At 37.2% G+C, this 21,034-nt stretch overlaps 1 protein-coding gene across 1 annotated transcript in view; it reads left to right on the top strand.

Moving 5' to 3' along the window:
- Positions 1-18,480, top strand: part of CYSLTR1 (cysteinyl leukotriene receptor 1) — a 47,562-nt gene extending 29,082 nt beyond the window's left edge. The window contains exons 2-3 of the mRNA XM_019713593.2: positions 11,640-11,724; positions 15,556-18,480. Of these exons, the coding sequence (XP_019569152.1) occupies positions 15,583-16,605 (1,023 nt within the window). The 5' untranslated portion in view covers positions 11,640-11,724; positions 15,556-15,582 and the 3' untranslated portion in view covers positions 16,606-18,480. The remainder of the gene's footprint in view (positions 1-11,639; positions 11,725-15,555) is intronic.
- The last annotated feature ends 2,554 nt before the right edge of the window (positions 18,481-21,034 follow it).

Genomic DNA, 21,034 nt, shown 5'->3' with positions numbered 1-21,034 from the left:
ATTTCTCTGATGATTAGTGATGTTGAGCATTTTTTCATGTCTATTTGCCATTTGTATGTCCTCTTTGGAGAAAGGTCTCTTCAGTTCCTCTGCCCATTTTTCAATTGGGTGGTATGCTTTTCTGTTGTTCAGTTTCATGAGTTCCTTGTATATTTGGGGGACTAGCCCTTATCGAAGGCACTGTTTGCAAAATCTTCTCCCATTCAGTTGGTTGCCTCTTTATTTTGTCGATGGTTTCTTTTGCTGTGCAGAAGCTTTTAAGTTTCATATAGTCCCATTTGTTTATTTTAGCTTCTACTTCCCTTGCATTTGGAATCAAATTCATAAAATGCTCTTTGAACCCAAGGTCCATAAGTTTAGTACCTATGTTTTCTTCTATGCAGTTTATTGTGTCAGGTCTTATGCTTAAGTCTTTGATCCATTTTGAATTAATTTTGGTACATGGTGACAGATAGCAGTCCAGTTTCATTCTTTTGCACGTGGCTATCCAATTCTCCCAGCACCATTTATTGAAGAGGCTGTCTTTTCTCCATTGTATGTTTTTAGCTTCTTTGTCAAAAATTATCTGTCCATATTTATGTGGTTTTATTTCTGGGTTCTCAATTCTATTCCATTGGTCTATGTGTCTGTTTTTCTGCCAATACCATGCTGTTTTGATTATTGTAGCCCTGTAGTACAAGCTAAAGTCAGGAGTGTGATACCTCCAGTATTGTTCTTTTTCTTAAGATTGCTTTGGCTATTCGGGGTCTTTTGTGGTTCCAAACAAATCTGATGATTTTTGTTCTATTTCTTTAAAAAATGCCATTGGGATTTTGATGGGGATTGCATTAAATCTGTATATTGCTTTGGGTAATATGGCCATTTTAACTATGTTGATTCTTCCAATCCATGAGCACGGAATGTCTTTCCATTTCTTTGTGTCTTCTTCAATTTCTTTAAAAAATGTCTCATAGTTTTCAGCATATAGGTCTTTCACATCCTTGGTTAAGATTATTCCTAGGTATTTTATTCTTTTTGCTGCAATTGCAAAATGAATTATTTTTGTATTTCTTTTTCGGAGATTTCATTGTTAGTATATAGGAATGCAATGGACTTTTGTATGTTGATTTTGTAGCCAGCAACTTTGCTGTATTCGTTGATTGTTTCTAACAATTTTTGGTGGATTCTTTAGGGTTTTCTATATACAGCTTCATGTCACCTGCAAAGAGTGACAATTTAACTTCTTCGTTCCCAATTTTGATGTGTTTTATTTCTTTCTCTTGCCTAATTCCTCTGGAAAGGACTTGAACACTATGTTGAAAAGCAGAGGTGATAGGGGACAGCCCTGTCATGTTCCTGAACGTAGAGCAAAGGGCTTCAGTTTTTCACCATTAATTATGAGATTAGCTGAGGGTTTGTCATATATGGCCTTTATTATGTTAAGGTATTTTCCTTCTATACCTATTTTATTAAGTGTTTTAATCATAAATGGATGTTGTATCTTGTCAAATGCTTTTTCTGCATCAATTGATATAATCATATGATTTTTGTCCTTTATTTTGTTTATGTGATGTATCACATTGATGGATTTGTGGATGTTGAACCATCCTTGTGCCCCGGGGATGAACCCCACTTGGTCATGATGAATAATCTTTTTAATGCATTGTTGTATTCGATTTGCTAGAATTTTGTTTAGGATTTTTGCATCTGTATTCATCAGAGATATTGGTCTGTAGTTTTCTTTTTTGTGTTGTCCTTACCAGGTTTTGGTATCAGGGTAATGTTGGCCTCATAAAATGAGTTAGGGAGTACTGTCTCTTCTTCAATTTTTTGGAAGAGTTTGAGCAGGATTGGTATTAGATCCTCTTTGAAGGTTTGGTAGAATTCACTAGTGAAGCCATCCGATCCCGGACTTTTGCTTTTGGGAAGGTTTTGGATGACTGATTCAATTTCGTTACTAGTGATCGGTCTGTTTAGATTTTCCAGTTCTTCATGGTTCAGCCTAGGAAGGCTATATGTTTCTCAGAACTTGCCCATTTCTTCTAGGTTATTGAATTTGGTGGCATATAGTCCTTCATAGTGTTCTGTATGATCCTTTGTATTTCTGTTGTGGTGTGATAACTTTCCCTTTTTCATTTCTGATTTTGTTAATTAGTGTCTTCTCTCTTTTCATCTTAGTGTGTCTAGCCAAGGGTTTGTCAATTTTGTTAATCTATTCAAAGAACCAGCTCTTTGTCACATTAAATTTTTCTATTCTCTTTTTGTGCTCTATTTCATTTCGTTCTGCTCTGATTTTTGTTATTCCTTTCTTCTGCTGACCTTGGGTTTCATTCATTCTTCTTTTTCTAGCTCTTTAAGGTGTAACATGAGTTTATTTATCTGGATTTTTCTTCTTTCTTTATATAGGCCCGTAGCAATATAAAATTCCGTCTTAAAACTGCTTTTGCTGCATCCCAAAAATTTTGGTAAGATGCATTTTCATTGTCATTTGTTTCTATGTATCTTTTGATCTCTCCTCTAATTTCTTCTTTGACCCAGTCCTTCTTTAAAAGTATGTTGTTTAATCTCCATGTATGTGTGTTTTTCCCTGCTTTCTTTTTTCAGTTGATATCCAATTTCAAAGACTTGTGATAAGAGAATATGCTTGATATGATTTCAATCTTCTTAAATTTGCTGAGGCTGATTTTATGTCCCAATATATGGTCTATGCTTGAGAATGTTCCATGTACACTAGAAAAAAATGTATAGTCTGATGTTTTAGGACGAAGTACTCTATATGTCAATTATGTCCATTTTATCTAATGTGTCATTTAGGGCTGCTATTTCGTTATTTATTTTCTGTTTGGATGATCTATCCATAGCTGTCAATGATGTGTTTAAGTCCCCTAGTATAATTGTGTTTTGGTCCATTTCTCCCTTTAGTTCTGTTAGTAGTTGCTTGGTATATTTTGGTGCTCCCTGACTGGGGGCATAAATATTGATGACTGTTATGTCTTCTTGTTGTATAGTCCCCTTTACCATTATGAAATGTCCATCTTTGTCTCTTGCTACCTTTTGTATCTGAAGTCTGTTTCATCTGATATCATTATGGCTACACCTGATTTTCTCTGGTACCATTTGCTTGGAGTGTCAATTTCCCCCCTTTCACTTTGAGTCTATGCTTGTCCTTGTAGCTGAGATGTGTCTCTTGGAGACAGCATATGGTTGGGTTTAGTTTTTTGATCCAATCTGCTACTCTGTGCCTTTTTATTGGTGAGTTCAGTCCATTTACATTTAGGGTGATTATTGATATGTGAGGATTTCCTGTCATTCTATCTTTAGTTTTCTGGTAAGGCTGTGTCTCCATTGTTTCTTTGCCTTTTGTTGTTGTCTATTATTTCTGTGTGGTGGTATTCTATGATGTTTCCCTCTGTTTCTTCTTTTATTACAGTATATATTTCAGTTCTGGATTTTTTTTGAGTGGTTACCCTTAAGTTTATGTAAAAGAAAGTTTGATATTTAGAGTATTCCATTTTCTTCAGCACGCTTACTTTCTCCATTCCCATATTCTGGTTCAGGCCTTTACTCTCCCCTTTTTATGTTTTGGTTGCCACAAATTGTCCCTGTTGATGGTGGTCGAATAGCCTCCTTTAGTATTTCTTGTAGTGCAGGTCGTGTATTAGAAAATTCCCTCAGCTTCTGTATGTCTGGAAAGGTCTTTATTCCTCCTTCATATCTAAAGGATATCTTTGCTGGATATATTATTCTTGGCTCATAATTTCTCTCTTTCAATAGTTTGAATATTTGGTTCCACTCCCTTCTGGCTTGTAGAGTTTCTGCTGAAAAATCTGATGATAATCTACTGGGCTTTCCTTTGTAGGTTACCGTCTTCTTTTCCCTGGCTGCCTTGAGGATTCTATCTTTGTCGTTGATTTTAGACAGCTTCAATACAATGTGCCTTGGAGAAGGACTGTTGGGATTGAGGTAATTACGTGTTCTATTTGCTACTTGGATTCGAGGATCCAGTTCTGTCCACAAGTTTGGGAAGTTCTCATCAACAGTTTGTTTGAATATATTCTCTGTCCCCTCTACTCTTTGTTCTCCTTCTCGTATGCCCATTATTCTTATATTGCTCTTTCTGATGGAATCAGAAAGTGCTTGCAGAGTTCTTTCATTTCTTTTAAGTCTCAAGTCTCTTTCTTCTTCCATCTGTGTCATTTCCAGGTTTCTATCTTCGATGTCACTGATTCTTTCCTCCATCTGGTCAACTCTACTACCTACACTGACTATTTCAATCTTAATGTCTTCTGTTGTGGTCTTAATCTCCAGAAATTCTATTTGGTTCTTTTTAAAAATTGCAATCTCTTTCATAAAATGCTCATGTTGTCCTTTGGTTGTGTTTCTGAGTTCATTAAACTGCCTTTCTGTGTTTTCTTGCATCTCGTTGAGTTTTTCAGAACTGCAATCTTCAATTCTCTGTCATTTAAGTCATATATTTCCATATCTTAATTTCCTTTTCTGGAGACTTTTCACTTTCTTCTGAGCTGTCTTGTTGCCTTGGTTATTCATGGCAATCACTGATTTATTCCATCCTTTCCTAGACATCTACAGGAGTGGCTTCTGCAATAGGTTGATAGGAAGAGTTCTTTCGTTTTCCAGTACTTGTGGGTAGAATGTTTTTTTTTCTCTCCAGCTGCAGTCTTTTTTTTCTCTCCACAAGTTAGTGCTGTGTTTTCTCTGCACTGTTCCAGCTTCTCACACAATGGGGGATTCCCTGGGAGACGGGCTTCTCCTCTGTCATAGTTCGCCTGAGTCACAGGGCACAGTGTCCGTGTGGGTATGCGGATAGCTTTTGAAGTTCCAAAGCTCTTCTTGCACCAGATTCAGATTCTATTTGTTTCAGCAGTTCTGTTTACTCCTGCAGGGATCCGCCCAGATAGGTGGGGCCAGGGACAGGGTGAGTTGTGAGAGGTGGCGCAGAGCAATGGCAGCGACCACCACCACAGCTGGTCCTGCTTCCACAGCTCCCTTCCCTTTCCTGGAACTAGTTGGGCTGCGAATCTGTGTCTGCGGTCCATGGTTCTTAGAACAGCAAATATTCTGTTCTTTTGATCTGACACTGCTACTCTTCTGCTTCTAGCACCGGGCTGGTTCTGGGGGGCGAGATCTGGGAGGGTTGGGAGGGGGTGGCTACTCTCAGTGCCCAAGGCTTCCATTCTCTGCTCAGTAGCGAGGGCTTAAACCATCGTTTCCAGCCTTCTTCCCTCAGTTTCTTCTCCGAGTTCTCTGCCGTGAGCGTTGGGTTCGGCCGTGTTATATGCTGTCCCCTCAGCCCTGTGCACCATAAATGGAGCCCTAGCAGTCCGATTTCTTCCCTCTCCTGCACGTGAGGTAGTTCCGGGATGCAGTGATCTCGGAGCACTGAGCTAGGTCTGCGTCCTGTGCCCGCGCAGCTCCTTCTCCGCACTTCTCCCTTCCCTTGTCCCCCACTCGTGCAATTTGCCCACCTTTACGTGTATTCAGTGGTGCACCTCTTCGTCTTGCCTGTCTGCTGTCCAGGGAGTCCTTTGTGGAGTTATAGTTTGTCGATTAGTTGTAAATTCCAGGGTAGATTTACAGAGGCTCACCTCACACCGCCATTTTGATATACCCTGATTTCAAAACCAGAAAAGGACATTACAAAAAAAGAAAATTATGAACCGATATCCCTCATGAACATAGATCATAGATCCAAAAATCTTCAACAAAGTATTAACAAACCGAGTTCAGTAATACAATGAAAAAGATTATACACTATGATCAAGTTGGATTTATTCTTAGGCTGCAATGTTGTTTCAATATCTGCGAATCAATTAACATGATAGACCACATAGGCAAAATGAAAGATAAAATCCTATGGTCATATCAATAGATGCAGAAAAAAAATTTGACAAAATTCAGCATTGATTTATGATAAAAACTCAGCAAAGTGGGAAAAGAGGGAATGTATCTCAACATAATAAAGGCCATATACGACAAACCCACAGCTAACATCACACTCAACAGAGAGAAGCTAAAAGTGTCCTCTTTAATATCAGGAACAAGACAAGGATGCCCATTTTCACCAGTATTATTCAACATAGTATTGAAAGCCCTAGCCACAACAATCGAGAAAAATAAATAAAAGGCATCGAAATTAGAAAGGAAGAAACAAAATTGTCATTATTTGCAGATGACATGATGCTATATAATCAGAACCCTAAAGATTCCACCCAAAAAACTATTAGAAATGATAAATGAGTTCAGTAGAGGAATACAGATATAATATTCAGAAATCAGTTGCATTTTTATACATAAATAGTGAACTATCAGAGTAAGAAATTAAGAAAACAATCCCATTTACAAATGAATCAAAAAATAAAATACCTAGGAATAAATTTAATCAAAGAGGTAAAAGACCTGTACTTGGAAAAGTATGAGACATTGAAGACAGAAATTAAAGATAACATAAATGGAAGCATATACTGTGCTCGTGGATAGGAAGAATTAACATCGTTTAAAAGTCCATACTACCCAAAGAAATCTATAAATTCAATTCAATCCCTCTCAAAATACCAATGGCATTTTTCATAGAACAAATAATCTTAGAATTTATATGGAATCACAAAAGACCACAAATAGCCACAGCAATATTGAAAAGGAAGGACAAAATTAGAGGTATCACACTACCTGATAGAAAACTATACTACAAGGCTATAGTAATCAAAACAGCATGGTACTGGCATAAAAACAGACACATAGAGCAACAGAATAGAGAACTCAAAAGTAAATCCATGCCAATATGGTCATTTCATCTATGACAAAGGAAACAGGAATACACAGTGAGATAAAGACAGTCTGTGGGGACAGAGCCAGGAGTGCAGTTTCCAGGTTCTGGGCCTCACATGGAAATGTGCTGCATCAGGTAGTAAATGAACATCAACTATGATTGGATGGCCATCATCTGTGGCTTGTTGGCTGTCAGCTGTAACCAGTGAGCCATTGGCCACTAATATAACTGCCGTGGCTATGCTAGCAGAAAATGGGAGCTAGCAAGAAGATGGTGGTTGAGCTAGCAAGAGTGGATTGCAGTTAGCACGGCGGATTGCAGCTAGCAAGTGAGGTGGGTTGGCATAGAGAAGTGGACGGCAGGCTGTGGATAGTGTGGCTCCTGCTTCCTGTGTCTCCAACCCAGCCGCCAGCGAGAATATAGTGATTCCCCTATCTATGGCTCCGTGGGTGTTCCTTTTTGGCCTCACCATGTCCTGCATTCTAATATGGGGAGCAGGACTAGAGATCCCGCATGCCGCCCTGCATGACACAGTCTATTCAATAAACAGTGTTGGGGAAACTGGACAGATACATGCAAAAACAAAAACAAACAAACAATAAAAAACAATGAAACGGCACCACCTTCTTACACCATATACAAGAATATACTCAAAATGGATTAAAATCTTAAATGTAAGACCCAAAACCACAGAACTCCTAGAATAAAACATAGACAGTGAACTCTCTGACATTGATCTTAGTAGTATTTTTTTTCTGATCTATCTTCGAGCGGAAAGAAAACAAAAGAAAAAGTAAACAAATGGGACTATGTAAAACTAAAAAGTTTTTGCACAGCAAAGAAAACCACCAACAAAAGAAAGGAGAGCCTCCTGAAAAGGAAAAGATATTCACCAATGATACATCTGATAAAGAATTAATATCCAAAATGTATGAAGAACTCATACAACTCAACACCAAAAAAAACAAACAATCCAATATAAAAATATGGGCAGAGAACCTGATGAGACATTTCTCCAAAGGGGACATACAGACCGCCAATAGACATAAGAAAAGATATTCAATGTCACTAATCATCAGAAAATGCAAATTAAAACCACAATGAGATATCATCTCACACCTGTCAGAATGGCTATTATCAATAAATCAACAAAGGTTGGTGAGGATGTGGAGGAAAGGGAAACCTCGTGAACTGTTGGTGGGATTGCAAATTGGTACAGCCACTAAGGAAAACAGTTTAGAGGTTCCTTAAAAAACTAAAAATAGAACCACTTTATGACCCGGCAGTTCCATTTCTTTTTATTTATCTTTTGAAATCCAAAACACTAATTTGAAAAGATATATGCATGCCTATCTTCACCGCAGTGCCATTTACAATAGCCAAGATATGGAAGCAACCTGAGTACCCAGCAATAGACAATTGGATAAAGAAGAGGTGGTACATATATACAATGGAATATTACCCGGCCATAAAAAAGAATGAAATCTTGCCATTTGCCACAACATGGATGGACCTAGAGGGTATTGTGCTAAGTGAAATAAGTCAGACAGAGAAAGACAAATACCATATGATGTCATTTATATGTGAAATCTAAAGAACAAAATAAACAAACACACAAAACAGAAACAGACTCACAGATACAGAACACAAATTGATGGTGGCCAGAGTGTAGGAGGGTTTGAGGACTGGGTGAAAAAGGTGAACGGGTTTAAGAAATACAAATTGGTAGTTACAGAACAGTCACAGGGATGTAAAATACAGCATAGATAACATAGTCAATAATGTTGCAACAGCTATGCATAGTGCCACATGGGTCCTAGTCTAATCGTGGGGATCACTACATAAATTGTATAATTGTCTAACCACTATGCTATACACCTGAACCTAATATGAAACAATATTTAATTGTAACTGAAATAAATAAATAATTCATTTTTTTAAAAAGGAAAGTACAAACAAAATCCTACTGGACTTCAAAGGAGAGACATATTAAATTAGGTTGAGAGGCTCAGGAATGGCTTTTCGTTTGCCTAGAAACAAACAAACAAGCACACAAAGAGGCACTGCTATCTTCACTTAATAGAAGACATGGCCTGGGGACTACCTTGGGTCACTTGTAGATCATCAGCTCTACTTAGAGAGCACAACAGTCACTGCATTCTTAGGTTGTTCTACTGCAGCAAGAATAAAGAGCACTGTATAAGAACTGGGACATCATATTCTTAGATTGTCTCAGGGCTCTCTTAGTTACCACGTTCAATGGAATCCAAACCAGGTTACAACCCATATCAGGTTACACGTTCAATGGAGGCTAAGGGCTGAGGGAAAGAGAATATATATAATATGATACAATATGATACAATACAATACATTATATAATTACATATACTGTTTCCCTGAAAATAAGACCAAACCAGAAAATAAGCCCTAGCATGATTTTTCAGGATGACATCCCTTGAACATAAGCCCTAATGTACTTTTGGAGCACAACTTAATATAAGACCTGGTTTTATTTTTGTGGAAACACGGTAGTGTTATATTATATTGTACTATAATATGATATGATATATATAATCAAATAAAAGTTCTGAGTAACTCCTGAATTAAATAACTGAAATAAAAAGTCATACGCGTATATGTACACTTTCAGTTTAACACTTCTCCTTCACCCACCCAATCACCGATATAAGAATAGTGGAATCCTACTGACGCTGCTGTCAGAGACAAGAGTTCTCAAACTGAAAAGGAAAGAGAGGCAAGGAGTGAAAGTTTTGGTTACTTGCTAGGTGAAAAGTTCATATCACTAAAGCAAGCATAGAAGACATCTCAGAATCCCAAACTTGAGAAAACACTACACTGTTACACAGCCAATGCAACATTTACTCACTTGTGCATGTAACGAGTGGGCTAAATTTTAATTGCACAGCAACCATGGAAATGGATAACTAGTATATTAGTCTGATAATATTAAACTTTTCATAGATGGATCTTAGAAATTCATTAACTTGCTTTCTCTTTCCACATGAGGGAGAAATGAAAGTTTTGTCTAAGCACAAAACTGTGAAAGAGCCAAAGTTAATTTTCTCCATATATAAGATGAGTATGATCATAATTTCAGGATTAGAACAGATTTTTTTCAACTGCATGCAAAAGTGTTGAAATCTGAATAACGTCTATAGGTTGTACCAATTTCCTGGTTTTAATAGTGTACTACAGTTATGTAATATACTACAATTGGGGGGGACTGGGTGGAATCTCCCTCCATACTAACTTCCTATGAATCTATAATTATTTTTAAATAAAAACAATACTATTGTGTAAAGTGGTAAAAAGAAAGGATTTTTTTCGTTCAATATTCAGTTAGAATATCTTTATTGATTAGAGACCTAGGACAAGCTAAACCAAAAATAAAAAAAATGTTTACTGCTTGAATAACAAAATATAAAAGCCAAGTCTGTCTGAGTAATTCCTCACCTGCAACGCGTACTTCACCCAGACTGCTGGTAATAGGTTATCCACATCAACTCCTTACCTGTAGAAAAAGGGGAAATTCAGAAAGCGAGAATAAATTGAAGAAGATCTGAAAAATGATTATGTGAATACAGGGTGGACCGAAACAGCAATATCATAGCTGTAGGTTCAGGTTCTTACTTTTAAAACTTGTCTGTTTTATATTTTTTGCATTTTCTTTTTTATTTCCTTTTTTTCAGTAGCGTTCCTTTGGAAAATTCCAGCCTATTTATACTTGTTAAGAATAAACTGGAGGAAGATGTTTATTTTGTTGGCACTTAGACCACAGACCAATGAAAAGTGGCAAGCCTCTGGGATCCTTGCAGACAGGGATGAAAGTTGCCATAGGGCAACACAAATTTAGAACAAAAGTGTTCAAGTTGCTACTGGTCCAAGAAAGCTCTTCTTTGCTCATTTCTTTTTTTTTTTTTTTTTTAATTAAATTTATTGGGGTGACAATTGTTAGTAAAATTACATAGATTTCAGGTGTACAATTCTGTATTACATCATCTATAAATCCCATTGTGTGTTCATCACCCAGAGTCAGTTCTCCTTCCATCACCATATATTCGATCTCCCTTACCCTCATCTCCCACCCCCCCACCCCCCCCCCCCTTACCCTTTGGCAACTACTAAACTATTATCTGTGTCTATAAGTTTCTGTTTCTCATTTGTTTGTCTTGTTGCTCATTTCTTGAAGATTTGTTATACTTTGGTAGATTTTTCTGATATAGTTTAATTGAAGAGAAGAGATATACAGTCATGAAAAGTTAACTATACAAACTACAAAACAGTTGATCTCCAAGAGCATATATGCCAAATTAGTGATGTAAACAATAACTGCTATTATGAATTTTTAGGGAGAAGAGTCCAAAATCCTCTAAGACATCCTTCCTTCAAGGAAAACTGTTCCTAATCTATCCCAGACAGATATACTTGATATTTTTAATGTTGTAACTCTTCTTCCTAGTAAACTAGATCCTTAAATATGATCTTCCAAATTATTTCCTCTTTGAACTTTGTAATAAACTGTGTAGAAGAGAAAATGGAAAATATGGTTTCATAGAGAAAGAAGTATTTTTATAATAATGTTTTCCTCTTTAGATACAGAAGCTACGTGCACACAGCAGCAAACATCTGTGATCAGCCCTGGTCTGTATTCCAAGTTTCGCCCCTGGGGATATAAACATGAATGGAGGGAAAAGAATGAGGCACAGAATGCAATAACTATTCCTAAGTCTGTCAGTAGAGCTTTGATATTCCATCACACACCCTGGATCTGTGCTGAAGGCTGTTAAGCTCCCATGACCCTTCTGGACTGCTTCTAAGGTCATTAACTTCCTTTTCAATCTTATGATTTCAGCTTAGCCTTCATCTGCTATTACATCATAAGAGGAACTGACCACTAACCAGAACATTTGTGAAGAGTACTGCAGCATCACAAGGAGGTATGGCTCCATTTTCTAAATGATTCTTATTTTTATCAACTTGCAAATTATCTTAACAAATTAACTTTCTTCATCATCTGCACTAAAAATTAATTTCATTTATGTTTATTGCTTCTTTATATTAATCAATTAATAACCCATTTGTTTTGGGTTAAGATGGCTCTTACCATATTGTATTGTAACCTCTCCACACTTCTGAAACATCATTCCTTCCCCCACCAGACTGTGAGCTGCTTAAACACAGGGATGAGATCTTAGCCATCTCCATATAGCGTGCGTCTCATTATTGGAAGATCACAGTAAATTCTATAAAAAGGAATTAAATGTTGTTTGAGATAAGCAAAGCCATCATCTGTAAAATGACTGGCTGAACTAAATGATCCCTACCCCAGGATTTATTATTTGTTTGAAAGCCTTACAGTCTTGTTTTTAACAGCTTAATATAGGTCATTGACTTGACTTAGTTATAAATAAACAATTGAACCTAAATACAGAAATTACTAGGAAGGCTTATTTTGGTCTGGAAGGACTGGTAACTTTATTAATGGTACTAAAGATCATCTGTTTTGTTTTGTTTGTTTCTGTCTGTTTTTACTATCAGTTTTATTTGACATCTTTCACTCAGAGATATGGAAATTTCAAGTTTATTTAATTTATGATATTTAACAGACAAATAAATAAATTATTAATCTGTGTCAAGATACAGATTTTTTAAATCTGACAATCTTAAGGTTGATTTAGTGCCTTCCTTAATACTTTGGGAAGCAACTTAACAGAGCGACTTTAGGCTCTGAATCTGGAAAGGTTTTTTGTTTGTTTGTTTGTTTGTTTGTTTGTTTTGTTTTGTTTTGTTTAATTTTATTGGGGAATATTGAGGGACAGTGTGTTTCTCCAGGGCCAATCAGCTCCAAGTAGTTGTCCTTCAATCTAGTTGTGGAGGGCGCAGCTCAGCTCCAAGTCCAGTCGCCATCTTTATTCTTTAGTTAGTTGCAAGGGACACAGCCCACCATCCCATGAGGGAATTGAACCGGCAACCTTGTTGTTGCGAGCTTGGGCTCTGACTGAGCCATCTGGCCACGCCTCCAGAAGCTCAGTGGCAGCTTGTTGTCTTCAATCTAGTTGTGGAGGGCGCAGCTCACTGGCCCATGTGGGAATCGAACCAGCAACTCTTGTTCAGAGCTCACGCTCTATCCAACTGAGCCATTCAGCTGCCCCGGAAAGGTTTTTAATTATATCGGAATGGAAAAATAACTCTAAGTGATTTTGAATGATAAATAATACTTTCAAATGATAAACTTTTTCCATCATTCGTTTACTCATTGATTCAATTAACATTTATGAGTACTTATGGGCAAGGTACATATGTGTTATCCCTGTGTGTGACTCCTTCTTATATATCAACCAGATAGTCTGTGAGGGAAGATAACATATACATACAAATTATTTATCTGCAAGATATATTTAAAGTTCCCTAGAAGGGAAAACGATAGAAATTACTTTGGATAGAGGCTGAGAAGGCTGAAGGATGGGTAGTTTTCGCACATAGATGGAGGAAAGGGTATTTCAGGAAGAAGAAATCCATTTTAAAAGACAGACAGGTGGGAAAACAAGCCCTTGGTATAGTAAAATAGTTGTTTCATTGAACTTTAAGGTGTGCAAAGAGGAAAAATGAGAAAGAAGCTAGGAAACTTCAGCTGCAACCAGACTGTAGAGAGCCTTAAATATCAAGCCAAGAAATCCAGATTTTATTCTGAAGGCACTCAGGAAACATTGGAGGTTTTAGAGCAAGGACATGACATAATTGGAAGCTATAATGTATGGAAAATTATTCTGGAAAGAGTTTGTGGCAGGGCATAGTGAGGATTGGTGATGGTAATTACCTAATACCTTTCAAGTGTAGGTCTTAAAAAAAGGCTGTATCAAAAATCTCAACAGCACCATCTAGTGCCTCACAACATAACACTGCCCGATTTGGGGAAAACCCAAGAAAAGGCTAACAAAAAAGACTAGATTAAGTTTAGGTGGTTTCCCTTTCTTGCGCAATTTCATCTGCGTTCAGAGAACAAATGGTGAAAGAGGCAGGTAACAGGAAAGCAAACTAAGAAATAATGCAGAGGTTGGGAATAGTGAACTAATTTTTCTCTATGATCCTAGATATACCCTCAGAATGATTCATCTTCAATTTTTTTTTTATCATATACCAACAGTTCTTACGAAAATAATGGCATTTTTTTCAATGAAAGGGAAGAAATGGAACAACTAGCCGGGATGGATGGATGAAACCTCTTCACAGCAAATATAATTGCTAGTAGTACTAAGCCTAGGAAGTTACATCCCAACTACAATCACTACTGTAGCTATCTGTTTCTATGTCCCTAAGGCAGAGACAAGATTAGTCCCCTCCATTTCTGACAGTTGTTGCACTTTATAAATCCCAACTCCTCTCTTACTAGGGAACAAGAGCTGTGTTAAAGGCCAAAAAATTCAGACTTCAATCAAAGGTTGTTCATCATATTATATATGGATGAGTTGCTCCCACCTTCTTAAAGAATAAAGGAAAATAATCTGGAGGAACACTAAAGATATCACTACTTTCACACTATCTTATCCCCATTTCTCTCTGATCAGAGCTTGTTGGGTGCCCTAATTGACTGACCTGATATAGTTGAACTAGGCTAGACCAAGTGACACCTTCTTGCTATAAGAGAAATGGACATGTATTGTTGAACAGTAAGGCTTTGAGTATGAGTCTATGAAGAGAACAAGGATGAACAGCTACAATATTTTCACCCAGAAAGTATATTCCAACTAGTTATGCTACATTTTTCCTCAGAGCCTTAACTTATGGCACAGATTTTAGAAATGCATTTCACCTCTTTGTACTATTTTCCTCATTAAAATAACTGGATGACTTCTATAATTAGTCCAGCCTTGGTGTTCTGTGGTTCTAAATAAAGTCAACCATGTTCTAGATTAAGATTATCTCCCAGAGGAGTGAGTTCCATTGATAACAAATCCGATTATTTTCCCTAGGTAGAAGTATCATCCAACAAACGTTACCTAGGAGGCCATCTTTTGGGGGGAACCATGCATTCTCACCCAGATTTTATTTTCCAAGAGAATTCAGTGCTCTGCCAATAGATAGATAGATGATAGATAGATAGATAGATAGATAGATAGATAGATAGATAGATAGATAGATTCACATTTATGAAACTACTATCTTAATAGTATCAATGGTTTAAATGACAAAGAAGAGGATCTGGGATCATTTCAGGAAAATTCATATAAAAGTATAAATTGTATAAATCTATATCATTTTGGTTACACAGATTGGCTTTCTTTTTCTGGCTATTTCCCTTCATTAGACCTTTTTAAATCTTTAGACCTTTTAATTCATTAGACCTTTTTAAATCTTTTTTTTGTTATATTTTTCATTATTAAAAACACTTTTTTCTTCAAAAACAAAAACCACTATTATCTTTAGAGCTTTTCTCTCATCAAAAAACAAACTCAGTTAAAAGGAAGATTTACAGAATAGTACTTGAGAGATATGACTTAAAATAAGGCAAAGCTGTTTTAGCTAGGTCTTAAAGATTAAAAGGAAGTCTATCAGCAAACATGGGAGGAAAAGAAGGGATAAAAGAGTGCCTGTAAGATCCAAACCCTTCTAGAGACAAGGTGCACCTGAATCCCTCCTCATTGCCACACCATCCTTGCTTCCTGCTGTGGTCAAAAAAGTATACATAGAGACACTATAAAATGAAACCTTAGTAGCTCCTGTATTTATGGTCTGGTAAAAACTGACAATTTTTTAAATATATATTGTAGGTACCAAGCAGACATTCCTAGAGAAACATGGATGGAGTTGGAAATCTGACAGTATCTTCTGCCAGTAATAACACATGCAATGACACTATTGATGACTTCCGCAATCAAGTATATTCCACCTTGTACTCTATGATCTCTGTTGTGGGCTTCTTTGGTAATGGCTTTGTGCTCTATGTCCTCATAAAAACATATCATGAGAAGTCAGCCTTCCAAATATACATGATTAATTTAGCAGTTGCAGATCTACTGTGCGTGTGTACACTGCCTCTCCGCGTGGTCTACTATGTTCACAAAGGCATTTGGCTCTTTGGTGACTTTTTGTGCCGCCTCAGCACCTATGCCTTGTATGTCAACCTCTACTGTAGCATCTTCTTTATGACAGCCATGAGCTTTTTCCGGTGCATTGCAATTGTTTTCCCAGTCCAGAACATTAATGTGGTTACACAGAAAAAAGCCAGATTTGTGTGTGCTGGCATTTGGATTTTTGTGATTTTGACCAGTTCTCCATTTTTAATGTCCACATCTTACAAAGATGAGAGAAACAACACCAAGTGCTTTGAGCCTCCACAGGACAATCAAGCTAAAAATCATGTTTTAATCTTGCATTATGTTTCATTGTTTGTCGGATTTATCATCCCTTTTATTATTATAATTGTCTGTTACACAATGATCATTTTGACCTTACTAAAAAATTCAATGAAGAAAAATCTGTCAAGTCGTAAAAAGGCGATAGGGATGATTATAGTCGTGACAGCTGCCTTTTTGATCAGCTTCATGCCATATCATATTCAACGCACCATCCACCTTCATTTTTTACACAATGAAACTAAACCCTGTGATTCTGTCCTTAGAATGCAAAAGTCAGTGGTCATAACCTTGTCTCTGGCTGCATCAAATTGTTGCTTTGATCCTCTCTTATACTTCTTTTCAGGGGGAAACTTTAGGAGAAGGCTGTCTACATTTAGAAAGCATTCATTGTCCAGCATGACTTATGTACCCAAGAAGAAGACCTCTTTGCCAGAAAAAGGAGAGGAAATATTAAAAGAATAGTGTAAACCCATCTCCAATGTAAATCAATGAGAGTTTCCCAAGCATTATCTCAAATCATTTACAATAAAAATAAGAATTCCCATTAATAATTTATAAGTACTTAACTGAAGGTGTGCTTACAAATCTATCTTATTTATGCATCCACATTATTAGAGGTCCTAAAGATATTTTAAGTGTTAAAAATTCAGTCCACAACTATTAAATAAATTATAAATGTTTTTTGACCATTCACCAAAAGGGGGAGAATAATTGTGTATTGTCACTGTAAAAAAAATAGGTCCAAGATCAAGGTTTTCACCCTCAAACAAAAGCTATAAAAGGATAAGAACTAGCCTTTTAAGATATAAAATTAGTAAACAGTTCTCAATCATGCTAGCATATCCCTTTGTATACATGTCATCAGATGAGAACTAGAATGACCCAGGAGCTACATAAAATGTACCATTACCCTCTTCCTTTGTAGTATTGACCGGCTAGGCAAAGTAGGGCTATTTCTTCCAGAAGAGAATGTGCAAGTGCTAGAACAGCCGAATATTCAGCCAAATGGCCCTAAAGGCTCCATGCAATGTACAGTCTGGAAACTGAGGAAGATAGCCCTGGTCAAAGTTCAGTTTGTGTCCAATTTTCTTCTGCTCCTGACTCAGGCCCCCAAAAGAGAATGGTGGAATTTTTCTTGCTTATTGAGGTTCTTGTAGGGAATTCTCTCCCTACGTGACACACAGACCTTCCTTAGGAAACCAGGCAACTGGCATTCCTATATTTGAACAGAAGTAATTAAAAATTAATCTAAAGAAGATAAAAAGGGGTCTACTTTTCTACATGCTTATTACTGGGATCAAAATTAATTAAAATGGGTTTCTAAATAAAAAATTGAATATTAATATTGAAAATTGTTTTAAAAAGTACTTGTATTTATGCATATGTGTATAACTATATGTAAGATATTTTGCTCTATGATATGCATTTATGAATGGAAGTTACTTATAAACTTTTTTATTGTTTTATACTTTGTACTTTTGTATTGGCATGTTGACAGGAATATCAAAGATATGTTTACAATGGATTATATATTATACAGTGTTAGCTTTGTTCTTAAAACAACAAAAACAACTTGATTATGGCTAAAATATAATATCCATGGACAAGCTTTTGCTGAAGTGTGGTCTGTTCCTTAATTCTGTATTTCAAAAGGCACATTACCTCAGAGGAAATAAATGATAATAGTGAAGAAAAAGGAAAGTTATGAAAGCAGTTATTTCTGAATCTGCCATGTGTATGTTATTTCTATTTCATCTCAAATGTTGCAAACCTTTAGGGGGAAAATACTCAGAACATAAAGAGAGAGGACTTCTAAGGCATAGTAATAACTGACATCCATTTATTTTTAACATACCTAAAATTTGGCAGTACCTATACTTTTACCCTATACCATTTTTTCCTTGCTTGACACAAAGATCAAACATAATATTCATCATAAAAGTCAGTCCTCATTTCTCATTTACTAAGCTTTCTGCTATTCAGTAAGAATAGTGTGGTAGAAGAGCCAGAAGACCTGGATGCTAATCTAGTCTCTATTATTTACTAGCGGTATAACTTTAAGCATGTGACATAAACTCTGATCCTCAGCTTCTATTTGTAAAATGGTAATAATAATACTTTTCCTGCCTTTCTTACAGGGCATTTTTGAAATTCAAATGTGATCATAATATACATAAATATGTTAACATACATATGTTAAAGTTTTACCTTAAAATGTATGTGAATAATTTTAAAGTATTTAGAGATGGTTTTGTTACTTAAATATAGTGATTCATATTTACTACATGAATTCTCAATTTTGAAAGAATTAAGACAAAATAAGGCTATAATTAAATTCTATTCCACAGTAAAGAATCTCGTTGCTTATTTATTCCTACCTCTAGAATTTTGCCTACATTCTCACTTCCACTCACCGTCCCACTTCTTCCCACACAGAAACATACCATACTTCAATCACCTACCAGCTCACCATGAAGTTGTTCTTTAATGTCATATGAATTTATGACCAATACCACACTGGTTAGTACTTAATTTTTCCCCCAACTTTTCTATATGTATTAGTATTTTTCTCCCAAAGTGGAATCATCACTTCACAGAATTCCTTGAAGTTGAAAAGTATACATTTAAATTTTCAAGTATATATTTGCCTAATATTTATTGAGCTTTTACTCTGTTTTAAGGCTTTATCTGTATCAATTCATTTAATGCTTAAAATTGCCGTGAGGTAGGTATCATTATTATCCCTGTTTTGCTGATTTAAAAACTGAGGCGCAAAGAAGTTAAGTAATTTGTCAAATGTCAGACACATGGTAAGCATGAGAACCAGGGTACAAATCTAGGTGATTCTGACAATCTGGGTAGGATGGAAGACTGCGGGGAAACCAAGGCATCCTCTTAAAGGGCCTGCAAACAGACTCTCTAACACCCAGACACACACCTTGGGCTCCAGCGGAGAGAAATTTGGGGAGTGTCAGAGACATACGTGGGAGCAGATTGAAATGTGTAGCTTCAAGATGAGGGCTGGAGGACAGTTGGCATTTGCTCTATGAGTCCTTCTCCAGTGCAGCAGGTAGGCTGGTGCCATCTTTCCTGTGTTGAGCCCACCCCCTACGCTTATGGCAAAATCTGAATCTGATTGGTCTGGTGAGCTCTGCAGCTCCGCCCTGCTGACTCACTGCAGCCCTGCCACACCCAACTCCCCGAATGATTGAGGAACTTTCTCCAAGAGTATCCAGCCCCACTCACAGTGCACTCTTCCTTGGAAAACAAACAACAGGTGGGTAGTGACTGGCCTCAGTGTACTCTGACACTTTTGCTGAGTACCTTCAGGCTTAGCACTGGCACCAAACAAGAATTTACATTAATCTGGTGACCATAACTCTTCCCACTATACTGACTCCCTGAGACTGCCTCACCCACTTGCATACCACACGAGGCTTTACCAGTGGCTGAACCTTAAGAAAACTGGCAGGTAGCAGCAGGCCTCAGGATGTCCTGACCTTTTGCAGAGCTACCCCAGGCCCAATACTGGTGGCAGAGGTCCTTGGTTCACAGCCTGGTCTCTCCCACCCGCCTCCAGGAATAGCACAGGCATTGAACAACAGCCAATCACCTTGCAACTTTTACCATGTAGTCCCCAGCTGGTTCCAGGCAGTGGGTGACCTGGGTGACCTGGGTCTGCACCAGAGACCATAGCAAGAGGCCCCAGAACTGACATACTTGGAGGTTGGCTTCAGACCACAGCAGAGCACTGCCCAAATAATCCCATTAGTGGCACACCCAAAGGACAGTCTCAACAGGCACCAAAGATCACTGGGATGAATCCTACTCAGTGAGGTAAGCCCTACTCCCCCCATGCAGCAGTCCATAAGCTGTGGACTTGGCCAAACCTCACAGACACTCAGCCTGAGGGTCAATCCTACCCACTAACATGCAAAGAAAAAGGAGGCTCAACTATTTTTTCTTTTAATTTATTTTTTATTTTTTAATTTTTCAAATTAAATTTATTGGGGTGACAATGGTTAGTAAAACTACATAGGTTTCAAGTGTACAATTCTACAATACATCATCTATATATAATATTGTGTGCTCACCACCCAGAGTCAGTTCTTCCATCACCATATATTTGACCCCTTTACCTCCTCTACAATCCTCCCTCCCCCCATAACCTATGGTAATCACTAAACTGTTCTGTGTCAATGACTTTTTGTTTCTTTGTTTGTCTTGCATATTATTTCTTTCAGTTTTATATCCCACATATGAGTAAAGTCATATGGCTCTTGACCCTTTCTGTGTGAGTTATTTCGCTTAGCATAATAATCTCCAGATCCATCCATGTTGAAACAAAAAGCAGCATTTCATCTTTTCTGATGACAGAGTAGTATTCCATTGTGTATATATACCACAACTTCTTTATCCAATCATCTATCAAAGGACACTGGTTATTTCCATGTCTTGGCCACTCTGAATAATGCAGCAATGAACATCACACAGAGGACATACATCTTTACGGATCAATGTTTCCAGATTTTGGGGGTACATACTCAGCAGAGAGATTGCTGGGTCATATGGTACGTCTATTCTTAATTTTTTAGCATTATCCATATGGTTTTCCATAGCAGATGCACCAACCTGCATTCCCACCAACAGTGTATGAGGGATCATTCTTCTCCACAGCCTCTACAACACATGTTATTATTTGTCTTGTTGAAGATACCCATTCTAACTGGTGTGAGGTGACAGCTCATGAACATTTTCTTTATACCAGGAAAATACCAGGGGTGCCAAAAAAATGTATACAAGTGGACACTTTGGTCAAAGTTCTTCAAGCAGTAGTTTGCTATAATCAGAAGTATCTGGGGACTCCGGTCATCAAAATGTGGGCGTGAGA

This window comes from Rhinolophus sinicus, chromosome X, assembly GCF_036562045.2.
Source record: "Rhinolophus sinicus isolate RSC01 chromosome X, ASM3656204v1, whole genome shotgun sequence".
In the NCBI taxonomy this organism is placed as follows: domain Eukaryota; kingdom Metazoa; phylum Chordata; class Mammalia; order Chiroptera; family Rhinolophidae; genus Rhinolophus; species Rhinolophus sinicus.
The sequence above is the reverse complement of the archived record's forward strand: the minus strand, read 5'-3'. Positions and strand labels throughout refer to the sequence as shown.